Source organism: Ylistrum balloti, unplaced genomic scaffold (assembly GCF_031769215.1).
Source record: "Ylistrum balloti isolate Yb309-2 unplaced genomic scaffold, AGI_CSIRO_Ybal_v1 Utg370766, whole genome shotgun sequence".
Lineage (NCBI taxonomy): Eukaryota > Metazoa > Mollusca > Bivalvia > Pectinida > Pectinidae > Ylistrum > Ylistrum balloti.
In genome coordinates this window covers 557,770-581,866 of record NW_026782449.1, presented here as the reverse complement: position 1 = coordinate 581,866, position 24,097 = coordinate 557,770, and the positions used below count along the sequence as shown (strand labels likewise).

The 24,097-nt window shown below is 37.9% G+C and overlaps 1 protein-coding gene across 1 annotated transcript; it reads right to left on the bottom strand.

Moving 5' to 3' along the window:
* Positions 1–10,657: 10,657 nt before the first annotated feature.
* Positions 10,658–11,269, bottom strand: LOC132558180 (uncharacterized). Its single transcript, XM_060222712.1, has one exon. It carries the CDS (start codon positions 11,267–11,269, stop codon positions 10,658–10,660), a length of 612 nt encoding a protein of 203 aa, XP_060078695.1.
* Positions 11,270–24,097: the final 12,828 nt, after the last annotated feature.

Here is a 24,097-nt window from a genome sequence, read left to right as displayed (position 1 = left end):
ATTAAAAGGTAAAAATGGCTAAATGAAGGAAAACCTAGAAATTTCGCTCATAGTTTTCTGCAGTATAAAGAGAGCAAAACTTCTTTCAGAAGAAAACTTCGTGATGCATTTAATAGGTATATGTCTGAACAATTTAATGAAATAGAAAAATCCAGTGAACTTGACAAGAATTTATTCTGGCATTTATACAAAGCAAAACACTTCAGACTGAAATGAAATACAAAAATGTAATTTTACGAGACCCCAAAAATATCGTCGAAGCGTGGGCGACACATTTCGAAAATTTGTTCCATGATAAACCGAATGAAGAATTGGACAACACGTTCCAAAGAGAAATCATAAACCGCGTGAACGAAATTGAAAAGAAAGTTCATAATGAGGTAGACATATACCTGAACGAATGCATTACCACTTCAGAAATTGCCTTGGTGTCTAGAGGTCTCAAATCTAAAAAAGCAGGAGGGTGGGACGGTATAGTATACGAACACATAAAACATGGTGGAACAGTATTTTTTGAATATATCGCCACCTTATTTAATAATGTCATAAAAAACGAATACATTCCAAAAGACTGGAAAAAAGGCATTATTATAACATTGTATAAAGGTCAAGGTAAAAAGAAAGAAGACCCCAACAGCTACAGGGGGATCACATTATTACCTGTATTTTTAAAATGTTTGAAATGGTTTTAGCACAAAGAATCTAATGAGTTTTAAATTCCCGTGTATTTCCAAATAGACAACAGTCTGCCTATCAAAATGATTTGTGTAGTCTATGCACATCATTCAGTCTTCAAGAATGTATAAGTCACAATATTGAATATGGTTCCAACGTTCATGTTGCTTTCTTAGATAGTAACAAAGCGTTCGACACTGTGTGGCACGCTGGACTATTGTACAAAATTTATGAATTAGGATTAAATGCGAAGACGTGGATTTTACTAAAATGTATGTATACAAATGTTGAAAGTTGTGTTTTATTCAATGGGTTAAAACCCTCCTTGCTCAAAATGGAACGTGGAATATTACAGGGAGGGGCATTGTCTGCCAAAATGTACCTAGTATTTATTAACGATTTACTAAATTGAATAGAGAATTCTGGCCTAGGAGCAGTAATTGTTGATTTAAATGTTAATGTTCCTACTCAAGCAGACGACATCTGTTTGGTCAGTACGAGTCTTAGAAGTCTTCAGAAAATGATATCAATAAGTGAAAATTATAGTAAAAGATGGCGTTTTTCATTCTCTGCTGTAAAAAGCAAAATTGTTACCTTCACAAACCCAAATAGTAGAACTTGCACTGTGTATAATGAGCTTTATCTGTACAATTGTATTATACCACAGACTGATGGCATTACACATGTTGGTATCTTATTAAACTGTAAACAGAACTCATTCGAGAGAACAGCACGTGCTTGTAATAAGTTAAGATCGGGTACGATGTCCCTTGTTCGTTCTGGTGCACATCCTTGTGATCTAAACCCTTTAACAGTGGCGAAGCTTATCAAAATTAAAGTTTATCCATCAGCCTTATACGGATGTGAGCTTTGGCAATTGACAAAAACCGAAATAATAATGCTAGAAAGGGCGCAACATTTTATTGTTAAATCTATTCAAGGGTTTGAAAAGAGAACCAGAACAGATATGTGTACATCTTTACTTGGTTGGACCTCTATCGAAGCATATATAGACATTAGAAAGTTGTTATTTTTTGGAAGATTGTGTAGATTGAAAACAATGTCTTTTGTTTATAAAGTTTTCATTACCAGACTATTTTTGTTTCGACTAGGTAGACCATACCAGATCGGTTTCATCCCAGACATAGTCAAAATATTAAAAAAGTATTCACTACTTCAAAATCTAGATACTTTTGTAGAAACTGGAATTTTTCGAAAGAAAAGCCATTGGAAAACAACAGTATATAATGCTGTAATGAAATATGAAGAGTACAATCTAAAGGAACGTATGAAGTTTGATGATGATTTTACAAGGTTTAGAGAAATACATAACCAACCCAAACCTAGTATTTTATGGAAGTTATCACTTCGATTTCCTCAATACAGAAAATATATACATCACATAATGAAAATAGTGGTAACCATTCGTAGCTTGACTACCATGGAATTATGTCACAAATGTGGGTTTCTATATCAAGACCCTATGACACATCTAGTGCTACAGTGTATTTATACTTCCGAGTTGAGGGACCAACTGTGGTGCTGTATAATTAATACCACTGATATACTGTTTAGTGTTTATTTACACTCTCTCCCAGACCTTCAGTTATTACATATATTGATTGGAGGAAATGTAAACTATCAAATTAGTGCAGAAGAGCTGAATGAATTCAGGATAAAATCCTGTATTTGTGTGTTCAAGATGAGTAAACTATATTATAATTAATATATATAATGATAAGGATAACAAATAGTCCATGTACATTTTGTAGGAGTCATGTGACTTAACAATTCATTATAATTTACCTGATTTGTGACAGAAAATTGTATTTTGAAACTCTTTGGGTATACCTTAAAATACCCCCTTTCGCTTAATTTGCACTTGATATGCCTACTCCTAAAGCATGAAGTGTGTATCTAAGTTATTCATATTCTGTAATCATTTATATATGTATCGTATGCTTTGTATATATGTTCAACATTCTTCGGTAATCTTCATCTCTGGAGGCAATAAAGAGAATAATACATCGTGCGCACACACGCACAATTTTATTACTAAACAGTGATTACATGAACATTAAAATTGATCGATGCTTATAAAAGTCATACTTAATTGGAAAGTTTTCGAAATAACACTGGACCTGCTTAAAGCAGTCTGATCGTAAATAGTTTACCTGTATACGTGTATATATGTGACATATCTGTACAGACTGGATCACCCGAGTAACAAACACAACACTTATTTACTTGAACATATACTTTTTGTTTACAAAATGAATGAAAAATGAGATTAATACAGAAGTATTAGAAAATAAATTTCCTATCTGACGGTACAAGATTTTAAATGATTCATTGCTGTGACATAAAGAGACGTCCATTTAATGTTAATATATATATATTGTATATATGATGTGTGTCCGCGCACTAAGGCTGGTCACTTGTGGCTGTATCTAACTACTCAGTGTACATCTAACGTATGTACAAGTGTCCAACCTATATGTTAATGGCTTAATTAGGAAATATACTTTATACTTATGTAATAGGAGGGAGTAATGAAAAATACCCTGCCATCGCCATTCGGTCTCTAGCCGGACACTCTACCGCTCGACTAAAGAGAAATTCCCACTAGCTCTATCAACCACTTATTTATGATATTCCTATCGTGCGCACATCGTGTAACGTTGTGTCACTGCAACACGTGAAATAGTGTTACAGTCGACCCCTGTCACTGTAACACGTGAAATAGGGTTACAGTCGGTCCCTGTCACTGTAACATGTGAAATAGGGTTACAGTCGGTCCCTGTCACTGTTACACGTGAAATAGGGTTATAGTCGGTTCCTGTCACTGTAACATGTGAAGTAGGTTTACAGTTGGTTCCTGTCACTGTTACACGTGAAATAGGGTTACAGTCGGTCCCTGTCACTGTGACACGTGAAATAGGGTTACAGTCGGTTCCTGTCACTGTTACACGTGAAATAGGGTTACAGTCGGTTCCTGTCACTGTTACACGTGAAATAGGGTTACAGTCGGTCGCTGTCACTGTTACACGTGAAATAGGGTTACAGTCGGTTCCTGTCACTGTTACACGTGAAATAGGGTTACAGTCGGTCGCTGTCACTGTAACACGTGAAATAGGGTTACAGTCGGTCCCTGTCACTGTAACACGTGAAATAGGGTTATAGTCGGTCCCTGTCACTGTAACACGTGAAATAGGCTTACAGTCGGTCCCTGTCACTGTAACACTTGAAATAGGGTTACAGTCGGTCGCTGTCACTGTAACACTTGAAATAGGGTTACAGTCGGTTCCTGTCACTGTAACACGTGAAATAGGGTTACAATCGGTCGCTGTCACTGTAACACGTGAAATAGGGTTACAGTCGGTCCCTGTCACTGTAACACGTGAAATAGGGTTATAGTCGGATCCTGTCACTTTTACACTTGAAATAGGGTTACAGTCGGTCCCTGTCACTGTTACACGTGAAATAGGGTTACAGTCGGTCCCTGTCACTGTTACACGTGAAATAGGGTTACAGTCGGTTCCTGTCACTGTTACACGTGAAATAGGGTTACAGTCGGTCCCTGTCACTGTTACACGTGAAATAGGGTTATAATCGGTTCCTGTCACTGTAACATGTGAAAAAGTGTTACAGTCGGTCCCTGTCACTGTTACACTTGGAATAGGGTTACAGTCAGTCCCTGTCACTGTGACACGTGAAATAGGGTTACAGTCGGTCCCTGTCACTGTTACACTTGAAAAAGGGTTACAGTCGGTCCCTGTCACTGTAACACTTGAAATAGGGTTACAGTAGGCCTCTGTCACTGTAACACGTGGAATAGAGTTACAGTAGGTCCCTGTCACTGTAACACGTGGAATAGAGTTACAGTAGGCCTCTGTCACTGTAACACGTGGAATAGAGTTACAGTAGGTCCCTGTCACTGTGACACGTGGACTAGAGTTACAATAGGCCTCTGTCACTGTGACACGTGGAATAGAGTTACAGTAGGCCTCTGTCACTGTGACACGTGGAATAGAGTTACAGTAGGTCCCTGTCACTGTGACACGTGGAATAGAGTTACAGTAGGTCCCTGTCACTGTGACACGTGGAATAGAGTTACAGTAGGCCTCTGTCACTGTGACACGTGGAATAGAGTTACAGTAGGTCCCTGTCACTGTAACACGTGTAATAGAGTTACAGTAGGTCCCTGTCACTGTGACACGTGGAATAGAGTTACAGTAGGTCCTTGTCACTGTGACACGTGGAATAGAGTTACAGTAGGTCCCTGTCACTGTGACACGTGGAATAGAGTTACAGTAGGTCCCTGTCACTGTGACACGTGGAATAGAGTTACAGTAGGTCCCTGTCACTGTGACACGTGGAATAGAGTTACAGTAGGTCCCTGTCACTGTGACACGTGGAATAGAGTTACAGTAGGCCTCTGTCACTGCGACACGTGGAATAGAGTTACAGTAGGTAACTGACACTGTCACACGTGTACTAGAGTTACAGTAGGTCCCTGTCACTGTAACACGTGTGAGTTACAGTAGGTCCCTGTCACTGTGACACGTGGAATAGAGTTACAGTAGGTCCTTGTCACTGTGACACGTGGAATAGAGTTACAGTAGGTCCCTGTCACTGTGACACGTGGAATAAAGTTACAGTAGGTCCCTGTCACTGTGACACGTGGAATAGAGTTACAGTAGGTCCCTGTCACTGTGACACGTGGAATAGAGTTACAGTAGGTCCCTGTCACTGTGACACGTGGAATAGAGTTACAGTAGGTTCCTGTCACTGTTACACTTGGAATAGGGTTACAGTCAGTCCCTGTCACTGTGACACGTGAAATAGGGTTACAGTCGGTCCCTGTCACTGTTACACTTGAAAAAGGGTTACAGTCGGTTCCTGTCACTGTTACACTTGGAATAGGGTTACAGTCAGTCCCTGTCACTGTAACACGTGAAATAGGGTTACAGTCGGTCCCTGTCACTGTAACACGTGAAATAGGGTTACAGTCGGTCCCTGTCACTGTAACACTTGAAATAGGGTTACAGTAGGCCTCTGTCACTGTAACACGTGGAATAGAGTTACAGTAGGTCCCTGTCACTGTAACACGTGAAATAGGGTTACAGTCGGTCCCTGTCACTGTAACACTTGAAGTAGGGTTACAGTAGGCCTCTGTCACTGTAACACGTGGAATAGAGTTACAGTAGGTCCCTGTCACTGTAACACGTGGAATAGAGTTACAGTAGGCCTCTGTCACTGTAACACGTGGAATAGAGTTACAGTAGGTCCCTGTCACTGTGACACGTGGAATAGAGTTACAATAGGCCTCTGTCACTGTGACACGTGGAATAGAGTTACAGTAGGCCTCTGTCACTGCGACACGTGGAATAGAGTTACAGTAGGTCCCTGTCACTGTGACACGTGGAATAGAGTTACAGTAGGTCCTTGTCACTGTCACACGTGGAATAGAGTTACAGTAGGTCCCTGTCACTGTGACACGTGGAATAAAGTTACAGTAGGTCCCTGTCACTGTGACACGTGGAATAGAGTTACAGTAGGTCCCTGTCACTGTGACACGTGGAATAGAGTTACAGTAGGTCCCTGTCACTGTGACACGTGGAATAGAGTTACAGTAGGTTCCTGTCACTGTTACACTTGGAATAGGGTTACAGTCAGTCCCTGTCACTGTGACACGTGAAATAGGGTCCCTGTCACTGTAACACGTGAAATAGAGTTACAGTCGGTCCCTGTCACTGTAACACTTGAAATAGGGTAACAGTAGGCCCTGTCACTGTGACACGTGGAATAGAGTTACAGTAGGTCCCTGTCACTGTGACACGTGGAATAGAGTTACAGTAGGTCCCTGTCACTGTGACACGTGTAATAGAGTTACAGTAGGTCCCTTTCACTGTGACACGTGGAATAGAGTTACAGTAGGTCCCTGTCACTGTAACACGTGTAATAGAGTTACAGTAGGCCCTGTCACTGTGACACGTGGAATAGAGTTACAGTAGGTCCCTGTCACTGTGACACGTGGAATAGAGTTACAGTAGGTCCCTGTCACTGTGACACGTGGAATAGAGTTACAGTAGGTCCCTGTCACTGTGACACGTGGAATAGAGTTACAGTAGGTCCCTGTCACTGTGACACGTGGAATAGAGTTACAGTAGGTCCCTGTCACTGTAACACGTGTAATAGAGTTACAGTAGGTCCCTGTCACTGTGACACGTGAAATATCTCCATTACTTTTTCGATCAGTATTGATGTTTACCCATTCGCATCCTAGGTTTTATTTTTTAGCCGTTAGGATCACTATCGAGTACTATTCAACTGTGTGTCTCTTGTGCAATCTCTCTAAACTTGATCAATTTTACAAAGTTCCAAAGTTAAAACACGTCCTCGTTGTTTCATCATCGAACATACTGAAGGGTAAAGCAAATATTTTGTTGGAGATAATCTGAGAGTGTCTTCAGTAAAACCACAAGACAGTGCCTGATAAATGTCTACATTGATGGATTGCCAGGTAAAAAATGCATGTATCTTATTCATTTTGGAAGGCGATGTTTTCCCGCTGTCAGAATCCCTATACAACACATTTTATCACTGACAAAGCCAACGACATGTATTACAATTTCGGAACCCGCCAGGCATCCGATTAGTTGAAAAACGCCAGCTCTTTATTCATATATAGTATCCGTATTAAATCTGAATTCAAGAGTCTATAGAAACGTTTTCTGTCAGCTGCTTCTCGTTTAAATTAAATGGGTGCCAGCTATATATAACATAACTTTCAGTAGAAACAGACTCTCTTGATAATTTCCATTTTCTTAACAGTAACGTCACGTCAACACATTTAGACCAAAAAGACATACAAGAACTGATACTAAAGGGATAGTACACTGTGTACAAAACGATTACTCAGAAATGATACACAAGATCAAAATAGAAAAAAAAGTTAACACATCAGCTGATTTTACTCAAACTTCCGCGCATGAGGACAAACTACAGCGCTAACACATACGGACACATTAGACTGCACACTTCTTGTATGATTAATGTATACATCAAATTTCATTATCCTTGTTTAAATGAAAGCAAAGTTATTCTCTGGACAAGACTTTTTAAAACAAAGAGCAATTACTCTGAAATTGAGGGGTCAATGACACTAAATTTGGTACACAGCACATTGCGTTAGTATGATCAATGTATTCACCAAGTTGCATGATCCTTCCTTAACTATGGGTAAAGTTATGCTTCGAACGGACGGACATGGCGACGACTAAAAAAAATCGAGAAACAAAAATAGTAACTGAGACGATTTTCTTTTTTTATAGTTAGCAACAGTGCGACATCTTCTGTTTGTGCAAAACAAAATAATGTCATTTTTAAAGAAAAGCGACATGACGTCATCTTCTCTTGATGGAAAAAACCAGCATGATATGTACACTTTATGAAAAAGGGACATGACGTCATCTTCTCTTCACGGAAAACAACAGCATGACATGTCCATTTAATGGAACAGGGACATGATGTCACCTTCTCTTCATTGAAAAAAAACCGCATGACATGTCCACTGAATGAAAAAGGGACATGACGTCATCTTCTCGTCACGGAAAACAACAGCATGACATGTCCACTTAATGAAATAGGGACATGACGGCACTTTCTCTTCACGGAAAACAACAGCATGACATGACATGTCCTGTCCACTGAATGAAAAAGGGACATGACGGCACTTTCTCTTCACGGAAAACAACAGCATGACATGTCCACTGAATGAAAAAGGGACATGACGGCACTTTCTCTTCACGGAAAATAACAGCATGACCTGTCCACTTAATGAAAAAGGGACATGACGTCACCTTCTCTTCACGGAAAACAACAGCATGACATGACATGTCCTGTCCACTGAATGAAAAAGGGACATGACGGCACCTTCTCTTCACGGAAAACAACAGCATGACATGACTGTCCACTGAATGAAAAAGGGACATGACGGCACTTTCTCTTCACGGAAAACAACAGCATGACATGTCCACTTAATGAAAAAGGGACATGACGGCACCTTTTCTTCACGGAAAACAACAGCATGACATGACCTGTCCACTTAATGAAAAAGGGACATGACGTCACCTTCTCTTCACGGAAAACAACAGCATGACATGACTGTCCACTGAATGAAAAAGGGACATGACGGCACTTTCTCTTCACGGAAAACAACAGCATGACATGTCCACTTAATGGAAAAGGGACATGACGTCACCTTCTCTTCATGAAAAAAAAGCATGACATGTCCACTGAATGAAAAAGGGACATGACGTCATCTTCTCTTCACGGAAAACAACAGCATGACATGTCCACTGAATGAAAAAGGGACATGACGTCACCTTCTCTTCATGGAAAACAACAGCATGACATGACTGTCCACTGAATGAAAAAGGGACATGACGGCACCTTCTCTTCACGGAAAATAACAGCATGACATGTCCACTGAATGAAAAAGGAACATGACATCTTCTCTTCATGGAAAACATCAGCATGACATGTCCACTGAATGAAAAAGGGACATGACGTCACCTTCTCTTCATGGAAAACAACAGCATGACATGACTGTCCACTGAATGAAAAAGGGACATGACGGCACCTTCTCTTCACGGAAAATAACAGCATGACATGTCCACTGAATGAAAAAGGAACATGACGACATCTTCTCTTCATGGAAAACATCAGCATGACATGTCCACTGAATGAAAAAGGGACATGACGTCACCTTCTCTTCATGGAAAACAACAGCATGACATGACTGTCCACTGAATGAAAAAGGGACATGACGGCACTTTCTCTTCACGGAAAACAACAGCATGACATGTCCACTTAATGGAAAAGGGACATGACGTCACCTTCTCTTCATGAAAAAAAAAGCATGACATGTCCACTGAATGAAAAAGGGACATGACGTCATCTTCTCTTCACGGAAAACAACAGCATGACATATCCACTGAATGAAAAAGGGACATGACGTCACCTTCTCTTCATGGAAAACAACAGCATGACATGACTGTCCACTGAATGAAAAAGGGACATGACGGCACCTTCTCTTCACGGAAAATAACAGCATGACATGTCCACTGAATGAAAAAGGAACATGACGACATCTTCTCTTCATGGAAAACATCAGCATGACATATTCACTTAATGAAAAAGGGACATGACGGCATCTTCTCTTCATGGAAAACATCAGCATGACATATTCACTTAATGAAAAAGGGACATAACGGCACCTTCTCTTTACATAAAACAACAAGACGATATCCCCTGCTTACGACATCTTCTCTTTATGTAAAACAAAAGCAAGAACATTTCTTTATAGTAACCCAATTTACGACATTTGATAATGTTTCTACTTACCATCTAACGTAATGGCATACCCAGTACCTCGACATAGCCTATCCCTGTGAACCTTCACAAATTGTTACAATGAAATGTATCCACCAGTGGTACTAAATCTTAATAATGGAACGTCTTTAATCATAATAACAATATTTCTTCACTTGTTACGTTTTCGTTTTGCGTGATTAATGTTTGAAGCTAATCTTAAAGACTCCATACTGCCGTGGTTTATTGCGTCACATCCACATCAAACGAACAATTAGCCGCCATGTTAGCCTCGAAGCCATATTACGATGGTAACGAGTATGTATCTATACAGTAAATTGTATATTCACACGTCCGTTCAACGATTCGTTAATAATTCGTGTCGTCTCAGACAAATTGCACAATATGATGGCTAATTTCACAGACTGGCACATCTTGCGGGTTTCCATCAACACAATAAAATAAGAATATTTCACAAAATAAATTTAAAGTTTAAAAGAAACAGTATCGGGTGTGTTTTATGAGCTGTGACAGTGTTCTACCTCGAGATGCTAGGTGTCATAGCTGTATCCATTACAACAGTGTGGTCAATTCAGGCTTACTATCAGGTGAATGTATAGAAAGTATTGGTGGGTGGTTGGTGGGTTGGTGAAACGGTCGGTGGTTGGTGGGTTGGTGAATCGGTCAGTGGTTGGTGGAATGGTGAATCGGTTGGTGGTTGGTGGAATTGTGAATCGGTGGGTCGGTTGGTAGGTTGGTGAATAGGTCGGTTGGTGGGTTGGTGAATCGGTTGGTCGGTTGGTGGGTTGGTGAATCGGTCGGTGGTCGGTGGGTTGGTGAATCGGTGGGTGGTCGGTGGGTTGGTGAATCGGTGGGTCGGTTGGTGGGTTGGTGAATCGGTGGGTCGGTTGGTGGGTGGGTCAGTGGGTTGGTGAATCGGTCGGTGGTTAGTGTGATGGTGAATCGGTTGGTGGTTGGTGGGATGGTGAATCGGTGGGTCGGTTGGTTGTTGAATCGATGGGTCGGTTGGTGGGTGGGTCAGTGGGTTGGTGAATCGGTCGGTGGTTGGTGGGTTGGTGAATGGGTTGGTCAGTTGGTGGGTTGGTGAATCGGTGGGTCGGTTGGTAGGTTGGTGAATCGGTGGGTCAGTTGGTGGGTGGGTCAGTGGGTTGGTGAATCGCTCGGTGGTTTGTGGGTTGGTGAATCGGTGGGTCATTGGGTTGGTCGGTTTGTGGGTGGTGGAGTGGGTTGGTGAATCGGTAGGTCGGTTGGTGGGTTGGTGAATCGGTTGGTCGGTGGATCGGTGGGTCGGTTGGTGGGTTGGTGAATCGGTGGGTCGGTGGGTGGGTGAGTCGGTTGGTGGGTTGATGAATCTGTTGATGGTCGGTAAGTTGTGAATCGGTGGGTCAGTGGGTGGGCGGGTCGGTTGGTCGGTGAATCGGTGGGTGGGTCAATGGGTCGGGTTCGATGGGTCGGTTGGTAGGTTGAGTGGGTTGGTGAATCGGTCGGTGGGTCGGTGAATCGCCGGGTGAGTGAATGGGTCGGGGTCGATGGATCGGTTGGTGGGTTGTGTGGGTTGGTGAATCGGTCGGTGATGGGTCGGTGAGTCGTTGGGTGGGTATGTTGATGGGTCGGTGGCGTGTTTTGCGAGTTTGTCAGTTGCTGACATATCTTGCACGAAAATAGCGATGATGGGAACAGACCTTAGAATATCGCATCAAGTCTAGCTGTTAATATCCTACATGTAGGATGGGGATGCAGGAATGTTGTTATCTGAATATGGATCATTCACAATATCGATATCACCACACTTAGTGTAAATAGTCATTGCAAACCTGGGTACAAAAGACACTAGAGAATACTTTCTTTCACCACAAAATCGGACACAGTATAGCCGAATAATGAATCAAATTGTATCATACAGCTGTTTCATCCTTCTAGGACTCGTCAGTGATGCTACATCATACAGCTGTTTCGTCCTTCTAGGACTCGTCAGTGATGCTACAGCATACAGCTGTTTCGTCCTTATAGGATTCGTCAGTGATGCTACATCATACAGCTGTTTCGTCCTTCCAGGACTCGTCAGTGATGCTACAGCATACAGCTGTTTCGTCCTTCTAGGACTCGTCGGTGATGCTACAGCATACAGCTGTTTCGTCCTTCTAGGACTCGTCAGTGATGCTACATCATACAGCTGTTTCGTCCTTCTAGGACATGTCAGTGATGCTACAGCATACAGCTGTTTCGTCCTTCTAGGACTTGTCAGTGATGCTACAGCATACAGCTGTTTCATCCTTCTAAGACTCGTCAGTGATATTACAACATACAGCTATATCACGGAAATGTTTCAGTGACTTCTCACGATCAACCCCGACGTCGTACTTACTGCTGACTCAACTGAACAACAGTCAGGTCAGTCTCTGGGAGTTCATTCCAACTGCTTTATAATGATTTTGATAGTTCTGTCTGGTTCTCGTCGAACAATGTCGACAGTTCGAGGAATTCGACCTTTGCAGCAGATTTACTTCCAAGTGTTTGAAGGTCACGTGCTTGTAAAATTGGAACGATCTGTTAATTGCGCTCAATTGATTCCAAAGCACTTTTGTAGATACCTTCTGTTGTTCTCTATCTGCATCGGTTACTGACACCGCCTTAACTTGGAGGAACATCCTCGTCATTAATCCCGCATGTAGTATTTAAACAGCCAGTGGGTGTTAGGGAGACCGACTGTCGGTAGTAGGGTGGTTATCACGGTAAGAGCCAATAAGTTAGGTTCGATTACTCTTCTTTTATAACATTGATCTTTTATTAGGTAGCGGCGAGATATTACTGAAACCAACAGGTCTTTAGTTACACGAGACATACTTACCGACTGATGACGACAAACGTGTGTTTATCGGAACATCCAAGGCTGATGTGAACCCAGTGATTTTACTATATAGACGTTTATTTCAAGCTGATGACAAAATTCGTCTGCCTTAGAATCTGAATCTGAGTGGGCACACCAGTCAAAGATACAAAATATTAGACACAGTAGTTAAATGTATTTGTTATTACTGAACACATGGTTAAATATTCTATTTATCACAATCTTTAACAACAAATAGCCAAATTACTGGCATGTTTAGGACAAACATAAGACGAGGAAGCTGGCCAGGCTTTCCGTGAACACTACTCATTATAACATGTAAACACAAAAATACAATTCAATGTTGATTAATTTTTAACATATTCACATAGAAAATGTTACTTATTCATGTCACTCAGAGATTTCCAATAAAACGCTGAAACATAGTTTAGCTTGTCACAAGTTCCTTCGCAGCTGAAAATATGGCGGCGACCTACATCTGTCGCTGTTGATGACACGAATCATTTTGAAATGTCTAACGTGTAAGTTCCACATCCAAGACGTTTGTTTAGGGATTGGATGTGATCTCTAAAACTAGAATATGATATTCTGTCTGTCTGCTCTAGAATGTGATATTCTGTCTGTCTACTCTAGAATGTGATATTCGGTCTGTCTACACTAGAATATGATATTCTGTCTGTCTACTCTAGAATGTGATATTCTGTCTGTCTGCTCTAGAATGTGATATTCTGTCTGTCTACTCTAGAATGTGATATTCTGTCTGTCTACTCTAGAATGTGATATTCTGTCTGTCTACACTAGAATGTGATATTCTGTCTGTCTACACTAGAATGTGATATTCGGTCTGTCTACACTAGAATATGATATTCTGTCTGTCTACTCTAGAATGTGATATTCTGTCTGTCTACTCTAGAATGTGATATTCTGTCTGTCTACTCTAGAATGTGATATTCTGTCTGTCTACTCTAGAATGTGATATTCTGTCTGTCTACTCTAGAATGTGATATTCTGTCTGCCTACTCTAGAATGTGATATTCTGTCTGTCTACTCTAGAATGTGATATTCTGTCTGTCTACTCTAGAATGTGATATTCTGTCTGTCTACTCTAGAATGTGATATTCTGTCTGTCTACTCTAAAATGTCATATTCTGTCTGTCTACTCTAGAATGTGATATTCTGTCTGTCTACTCTAGAATGTGATATTCTGTCTGTCTACTCTAGAATGTGATATTCGGTCTGTCTACACTAGAATGTGATATTCGGTCTGTCTACTCTAAAATGTGATATTCGGTAAGTCTACTCTAGAATGTCATATTCGGTCTGTCTACTCTAGAATGTGATATTCTGTCTGTCTACACTAGAATGTCATATTCTGTCTATCTACTCTAGAATGTGATATTCTGTCTGTCTACTCTAGAATGTGATATTCGGTCTGTCTACACTAGAATGTGATATTCGGTCTGTCTACTCTTGAATGTGATATTCTGTCTGTCTACTCTAGAATATGATATTCTGTCTGTCTACACTAGAATGTGATATTCTGTCTGTCTACACTAGAATGGGATATTCTGTCTGTCTACACTAGAATATGATATTCTGTCTGTCTACTCTAGAATATGATATTCTGTCTGTCTACTCTAGAATATGATATTCTGTCTGTCTACACTAGAATATGATATTCTGTCTGTCTACACTAGAATGTGATATTCTGTCTGTCTACACTAGAATGTGATATTCTTTCTGTCTACTCTAGAATGGGATATTCGGTCTGTTCTATCAGTTGTTTCCTTTCTTCAAACTTGAGATCAAATAATTTCCTTAAAATTCAAAGTAATGTCGTTGGTGTTTTTTTATTCAATTCCATTTGCAGACTAAAGAAAACAAATACGACAGAAAATTTGATTAGATTATCCAGTGAATAGCAACGAATACGAAGGAACTAATCTACCTTTTTACTTGATTTAGTAAGTTTCACGTTCGCCAATATCATTATCAAAACATCATGTCCATGTTCCTAATGTTGATATAGGGTTCCCGTTTTTAAAGCAACAGAAGTGGTTAACTGGCCGGGCACGTTACCCTGACAGACAGTGTTGGGATTACTATAGTAATGGCGACGGTGAATCTGGTTCTGTAAGTGATAAATGGCTCTGTAGTAAAATCTCTGATTAACAGAACAATAAAAATATTTCCTGTGTGACATCGAGATTCTTCAAATTCCTATCGTATTGTGGCTATTAACGTACTTCTATTGATACATCTAAAACATGGATGTATTTAAAATCAGCAGATTTAATCCTTTCACTTACAGGGATAAATCTGTTATCATCCAATCAAATCGTTTTACTTGCAGAGATAAATCTGTTATCATCCAACCAAATCGTTTTACTTGCCGAGATAAATCTGTTATCATCCAACCAAATCGTTTTACTTGCCGAGATAAATCTGTTATCATCCAACCAAATCGTTTTACTTGCCGAGATAAATCTGTTATCATCCAACCAAATCGTTTTACTTGCCGAAATAAATCTGTTATCATCCAATCAAATCGTTTTACTTGCCGGGATCAATCTGTTATCATCCAACCAAATCGTTTTACTTGCCGGGATCAATCTGTTATCATCCAACCAAATCATTTTACTTGCCGGGATCAATCTGTTATCATCCAATCAAATCGTTTTACTTGCCGAGATAAATCTGTTATCATCCAATCAAATCGTTTTACTTGCAGAGATAAATCTGTTATCATCCAACCAAATCGTTTTACTTGCCGAGATAAATCTGTTATCATCCAATCAAATCGTTTTACTTGCTGGAATAAATCTGTTATCATCCAATCAAATCGTTTTACTTGCCGAGATAAATCTGTTATCATCCAATCAAATCGTTTTACTTGCTGGAATAAATCTGTTATCATCCAACCAAATCGTTTTACTTGCCGAGATAAATCTGTTATCATCCAATCAAATCGTTTTACTTGCCGAGATAAATCTGTTATCATCCAACCAAATCGTTTTACTTGCCGAGATAAATCTGTTATCATCCAACCAAATCGTTTTACATGCCGAGATAAATCTGTTATCATCCAATCAAATCGTTTTACTTGCCGAGATAAATCTGTTATCATCCAACCAAATCGTTTTACTTGCTGGAATAAATCTGTTATCATCCAATCAAATCGTTTTACTTGCCGAGATAAATCTGTTATCATCCAACCAAATCGTTTTACTTGCCGAGATAAATCTGTTATCATCCAACCAAATCGTTTTACTTGCCGAGATAAATCTGTTATCATCCAATCAAATCGTTTTACTTGCCGAGATAAATCTGTTATCATCCAACCAAATCGTTTTACTTGCTGGAATAAATCTGTTATCATCCAACCAAATCGTTTTACTTGCTGGAATAAATCTGTTATCATCCAACCAAATCGTTTTACTTGCCGAGATAAATCTGTTATCATCCAACCAAATCGTTTTACTTGCTGGAATAAATCTGTTATCATCCAATCAAATCGTTTTACTTGCCGAGATAAATCTGTTATCATCCAACCAAATCGTTTTACTTGCAGAGATAAATCTGTTATCATCCAATCAAATCGTTTTACTTGCAGAGATAAATCTGTTATCATCCAATCAAATCGTTTTACTTGCAGAGATAAATCTGTTATCATCCAACCAAATCGTTTTACTTGCAGAGATAAATCTGTTATCATCCAACCAAATCGTTTTACTTGCAGAGATAAATCTGTTATCATCCAACCAAATCGTTTTACTTGCCGGGATCAATCTGTTATCATCCAACCAAATCATTTTACTTGCCGGGATCAATCTGTTATCATCCAACCAAATCATTTTACTTGCCGGGATCAATCTGTTATCAGGCTCTACTGTACCTCGTTCTATTATATCTATACTGAAAGGTGTTTTTTCACTTTTGTGTCTTTTTACTGTTTTAAATTTTCAAGATTTAATGATGTGTTTCAACCTTCCCAATATCTCCCGCGAGCATGCCTGATTGTATTTTCCTGAAATTCTCATGTCAGAAAAACCACTTAAACACGACTTTCCATCAACATAAACACTACTTTAGCAGGAGCTGGCAGACGAATTGTTCAGTTCTATGTGGTATGCACGATACAAAGGAGTGGGAATATAAAACGGAAGGGGAGGGGGAGGAGGGAGGGGGAGGGAGGAGGGGGTTATTACACTTATGTTCAATTATAAATATGTTATATCAACATTACTTGTAAAGGAAGTATATTAACACCAGATATAAATGTGATATATTAACGCCAGATATAAATGTGTAACATTAACACCAGATATAAATGTGGTATATTAACGCCAGATATAAATGTGTAACATTAACACCAGATATAAATGTGATATATTAACACCAGATATAAATATGTAACATTAACACCAGATATAAATGTGATATATTAACTCCAGATATAAATGTATTATATAAACACCAGATATAAATGTGGTATATTAACACAAGATATAAATTTGGTATATTAACACAAGATATAAATTTGGTATATTAACACCAGATATAAATGTGTAACATTAACACCAGATATAAATGTGTAACATTAACACCAGATATAAATGTGTTATATTAACACCAGATATAAATGTGTAACATTAACACCAGATATAAATGTGATATATTAACACCAGATATAAATGTGTAACATTAACACCAGATATAAATGTTTTATATTAACACCAGATATAAATGTGGTATATTAACACAAGATATAAATGTGGTATATTAACACAAAATATAAATTTGGCATATTAACACCAGATATAAATGTGTAACATCAACACCAGATATAAATGTATTATATAAACACCAGATATAAATGTGTAACATTGACACCAGATATAAATGTGGTATATTAACACTAGATATAAATGTGTTATATTAACACAAGATATAAATTTGGTATATTAACACCAGATATAAATGTTTTATATTAACACCAGATATAAATGTGTAACATTAACACCAGATATAAATGTGGTATATCAACACCAGATATAAATGTATTATATTGACACCAGATATAAATGTGGTATATTAACACTAGATATAAATGTGGTATATTGACACCAGATATAAATGTGGTATATTAACACTAGATATAAATGTGTTATATTAACACAAGATATAAATTTGGTATATTAACACCAGATATAAATGTTTTATATTAACACCAGATATAAATGTGTAACATTAACACCAGATATAAATGTGGTATATTGACACCAGATATAAATGTGTAACATTAACACCAGATATAAATGTGGTATATCAACACCAGATATAAATGTGTAACATTAACACCAGATATAAATGTGGTATATTAACACCAGATATAAATGTGTAACATTAACATCAGATATAAATGTGGTATATTGACACAAGATATAAATTTGGTATATTAACACCAGATATAAATGTTTTATATTAACACCAGATATAAATGTGTAACATTAACACCAGATATAAATGTGTAACTTTAACACCAGATATAAATGTGGTATATTAACACCAGATATAAATGTGGTATATTAACACCAGATATAAATGTGGTATATTAACACCAGATATAAATGTGGTATATTAACGCCAGATATAAATGTGTAACATTAACACCAGATATAAATGTGGTATATCAACACCAGATATAAATGTATTATATAAACACCAGATATAAATGTGTAACATTAACATCAGATATAAATGTGGTATATTGACACCAGATATAAATGTGTAACATTAACACCAGATATAAATGTGGTATATCAACACCAGATATAAATGTATTATATAAACACCAGATATAAATGTGTAACATTAACATCAGATATAAATGTGGTATATTGACACCAGATATAAATGTGGTATATTAACACAAGATATAAATGTGGTATATTAACACAAAATATAAATTTGGCATATTAACACCAGATATAAATGTGTAACATTAACACCAGATATAAATGTGGTATATTAACGCCAGATATAAATGTGTAACATTAACACCAGATATAAATGTATATAACACCAGATATAAATGTATTATATAAACACCAGATATAAATGTGTAACATTAACATCAGATATAAATGTGGTATATTGACACCAGATATAAATGTGGTATATTAACGCCAGATATAAATGTGTAACATTAACACCAGATATAAATGTATTATATCAACACCAGATATAAATGTGTAACATTAACGCCAGATATAAATGTGGTATATTAACACCAGATATAAATGTATTATATAAACACCAGATATAAATGTGTAACATTAACACCAGATATAAATGTGGTATATTAACGCCAGATATAAATGTGTAACATTAACACCAGATATAAATGTGGTATATTAACACTAGATATAAATGTGTTATATTAACACAAGATATATGTCTAGGTTAACTCCAGTTAAATTTTTAGTGGATGTCTACGTTAACTCCGGTTAAACATTTATTTGATGTCTACTCAAATTAAATGTTTAGTTGATGTCTAGGTTAACTTAGGTTAAATTTTTGGTGGATGTCTAGGTTAAATGCGGTAAAATGTTTAGTGGATGTTTTGGTTAACTCCGGTTAATCATTTGATGGATGTTAACTGTGATAAAACAGTAAGTTGATATTTATGTTAAATCTGTTGAAATATTCAGTTGATATCAATGTTAACTTTGAGTGAATTTTGAGACCTGCATTATCGTTAGTTACGAAATAAAGCTGATTTCATGTCAATTCATTAAAGACTACAGGTCTGTACTTTCACGTCTCTATATACGACTGACACGTCACTGTTTGCTAGGCAGTTTATCGTTCTTCTGTAAATATCTCTCGCCATTACTTACCAGAGTGCGTGTCCCCTGTCACTATGTCACACCGGAAGTGCCATAAAGTCCTAGTTTGATTACGTTAATGGGTAACGATGTCTCGGTTAATAAACAGGCGCTGTTTAGATTAAGAGACTTAAATTCACATCAACCGGATAAAACATAATTGCTGGAGGAGCGATTCAGATATGACTCTTTGTGATACCAACCTGAGACAACAAGCATATCTCCAACATATTGCAGTACTAATCATAGATACTCGCTTTCTAAAAATACACTCTTGTGAGTACTTTGTGCAGTAAAACAAATGAACGATATTTCGATGTGAAATACCTCAGTACCTGGGCTATCTGATAGATCTGTGGCGGTGGACGATCGATATCACGTCATTGTCTCATCCTCTCAACTATTCAATATTATAACTGTTTAAAGATGGTTTTGTCATCTCGAAGAGTGAAAATTCACAAAAGTTCCACGAGTAATATCGGTGGAACAACAGTTAACCGCGACCAGGCCTGGGCAGTTATAGGCATCGAAAAGTGTCATTAAGTTCAGTAGTCCTCCATCGCCTAAAATAACATCAGGATATCTGTCTCCGTGTACTTTAGTCCTATCGTCTTAAAATAACATCTGGATATCTGTCTCCGTGTACTTTAGTCCTATCGTCTTAAAATGACATCTGGATATCTGTCTCCGTGTACTTTAGTTCTATCGCCCTAGCATAACATCTGGATATCTGTCTCCTTGTACTTTAGTCCTATCGTCCTAACGTAACATCTGGATATCTGTCTCCGTGTACTTTAGTCCTATCGCCCTTGCATAACATCTGGATATCTGTCTCTGTGTACTTTAGTCCTATCGCCCTAGCATACCATCTATATATCTCCATGTATTTCGTCCTATCGCCCTAGCATAACATCTGGATATCTGTCTCCATGTACTTTCGTCCTATCGTCCTAGCATAACATCTTGATATCTGTCTCCGTGTACTTTGGTCCTATCGTCCTAACATAACATCTGGATATCTGTCTCCGTGTACTTTGGTCCTATCGCCCAACCATAACATCTGGATATCTGTCTCCTTGTACTTTAGTCCTATCGCCCTTGCATAACATCTGGATATCTGTCTCCATGTACTTTCGTCCTATCGTCCTATCGTCCTAACATAACATCTGGATATCTGTCTCCTTGTACTTTAGTCCTATCGCCAAACCATAACATCTGGATATCTGTCTCCTTGTACTTTAGTCCTATCGCCCTTGCATAATATCTGGATATCTGTCTCCGTGTACTTTCGTCCTATTGCCCTAGCATACCATCTATATATCTCCGTGTATTTCGTCCTATCGTCCTATCGCCCTAGCATAACATCTGTATATCTGTCTCCGTGTACTTTAGTCCTATTGCCCAACCATAACATCTGGATATCTGTCTCCGTGTACTTTCGTCCTATCGCCCAACCATAACATCTGGATATCTGTAACTATCGTCTTAAAATGACATCTGGATATCTGTCTCCGTGTACTTTCGTCCTATCGCCCAACCACAACATCTGGATATCTGTCTCCTTGTACTTTAGTCCTATCGTCATAAAATAACATCTGGATATCTGTCTCCGTGTACTTTGGTCCTATCGCCCAACCATAACATCTGGATATCTGTCTCCGTGTACTTTAGTCCTATCGTTTTCAAATAACATCTGGATATCTGTCTCCGTGTACTTTCGTCCTATCGTCCTAACATAACATCTGGATATCTGTCACCGTGTACTGTTGTCCTATCGTCCTGGAATTACTCCAAAATGTCTGCCTTCTTCGTCCATTCGTATCAATAGAGATATATACCATTCTGTCCTATAGACCTATAAGGACATGTCGGGTATACTTTGGAATAGACATACATGATTGTACGGAACATATCGGGTATACTTTGGAATAGACATACATGATTGTACGGAACATATCGGGTATACTTTGGAATAGACATACATGATTGTACGGAACATATCGGGTATACTTTGGAATAGACATACATGATTGTACGGAACATATCGGGTATACTTTGGAATAGACATACATTAATGTACGGAACATATCGGGTATACTTTGGAATTGTCATACATTATTGTACGGAACATATCGGGTATACTTTGGAATAATCAGACATGATTGTACGGAACATATCGGGTATACTTTGGAATAATCAGACATGATTGTACGGAACATATCGGGTATACTTTGGAATAATCAGACTTGATTGTACGGAACATATCGGGTATACTTTGGAATAATCAGACATGATTGTACGGAACATATCGGGTATACTTTGGAAAGTCATACATTAATGTACGGAACATATCGGGTATACTTTGGAATAGACATACATTATTGAACGGAACATATCGGGTATACTTTGGAATAATCAGACATGATTGTACGGAACATATCGGGTATATTTTGGAATAGACATACATTAATGTACGGAACATATCGGGAATACTTTGGAATAGATATACATTATTGTGGTATAGTGTTAGTGTATGTATTGGTAACGAGTGAAATCGTTTTCCAAACAACCACTTCCACTGGGTACAGAAAGAATATTGTTTATCAAACAAGGTTTATGTAGCAGTTTTTATACACACTATTGTTATAATAGTTGTCAGACTACAGCGATAAAACAGACACAATCATTGCGAACAAGTTTATCGATAACAAGTCTTTACGTATATATTGTAACTGTGTGTTAATGGGGTCCTGTGATATATGATACGGTGAAACATTTTACAAATATTAAGTTCTTTTAAAAATCTTTGTGCCTGGAAATAATCTTGGGTGTAAGATTTATGTTTTCTCCACTTTATACGAAAACAATGTTAATAATAAAAATAAATAAATAAATAAAACAAAAGAAAAGAAAAAATCCCGGAGAAAACTGTAGAATTATCGCAGCTGAACTTTGAACCCTGTAGTCCTAACCAGTCACCTCGTCCAACCTATGTACAGGTTACCACTTCCGTCTGAGTTATGCCTGTTTGCGATAACCTAACCTTGTCATTGCGGCCCCCATAGGGATCATAAAACATACTGATAAGTTCTTCGAACTGAAAACACCCCTGATCAAGAAACATTTGTTGCCGTTATACTATTCTACATGATACGGGCGACGTCATCTTATGTATGAAAATGACCGCGAGCCAGGGAAACAGTCAACGTTTTAACATGATTTCGGAATGTTATCTCCCCAAAAATATATTTTCGTATTAAAACGAAAATTATCAAAACAACTATATATGAATGAAATCAAGTGATAAAGAGAAAAAGCAGGAAACAATCGGTATTCAATTTATGCTTAGGAAGTTGATCTTTTGGGCATGATCGCTTTGCAATTTGACTATTTCAAACGTGCATGCAGTTGTGTAAATTTGATGGCGACGAATGAATTGACAGACGTCTTGCATTGGAATTCTATAGTGTATACTTAAGGCAATGAAACCATGTAAATTCTCCTGTGTGGTCAGATCATCTAACTTATACAAAAGATATCTATATCGCTTGTTATATAGTCGCTACGTCACCATTTATGTATAACTAACATCATCATTTGATTATTACTGACATCATTTGATTATTACTGACATCATTTGATTATTACTGACATCATTTGATTATTACTGACATCATTTGATTATTACTGACATCATTTGACATCATTTGATTATTACTGACATCATTTGATTATTACTGACATCATTTGATTATTACTGATCATTTGATTATTACTGACATCATTTGAGTATTACTGACATCATTTGATTATTACTGACACCATTTGATTATTACTGACATCATTTGATTATTACTGACATCATTTGATTATTACTGACATCATTTGATTATTACTGACATCATTTGAGTATTACTGACATCATTTGATTATTACTGACATCATTTGATTATTACTGACATCATTTGATTATTACTGACATCATTTGAGTATTACTGACATCATTTGAGTATTACTGACATCATTTGATTATTACTGACATCATTTGATTATTACTGACATCATTTGAGTATTACTGACATCATTTGATTATTACTGACATCATTTGATTATTACTGACATCATCATTTGAGTATTACTGACATCATTTGATTATTACTGATATCATCATTTGAGTATTACTGACATCATCATTTGATTATTACTGATATCATTTGATTATTACTGACATCATTTGAGTATTACTGACATCATCATGTGAGTATTACTGACATCATTTGATTTA

What these genes read in the sequence shown, in the direction of transcription:
- LOC132558180 (XM_060222712.1), bottom strand. Translation starts at nt 11,269, where the DNA reads ATGACCCACCGATTCACCAACCCACAAACCACCGAGCGATTCACCAAC.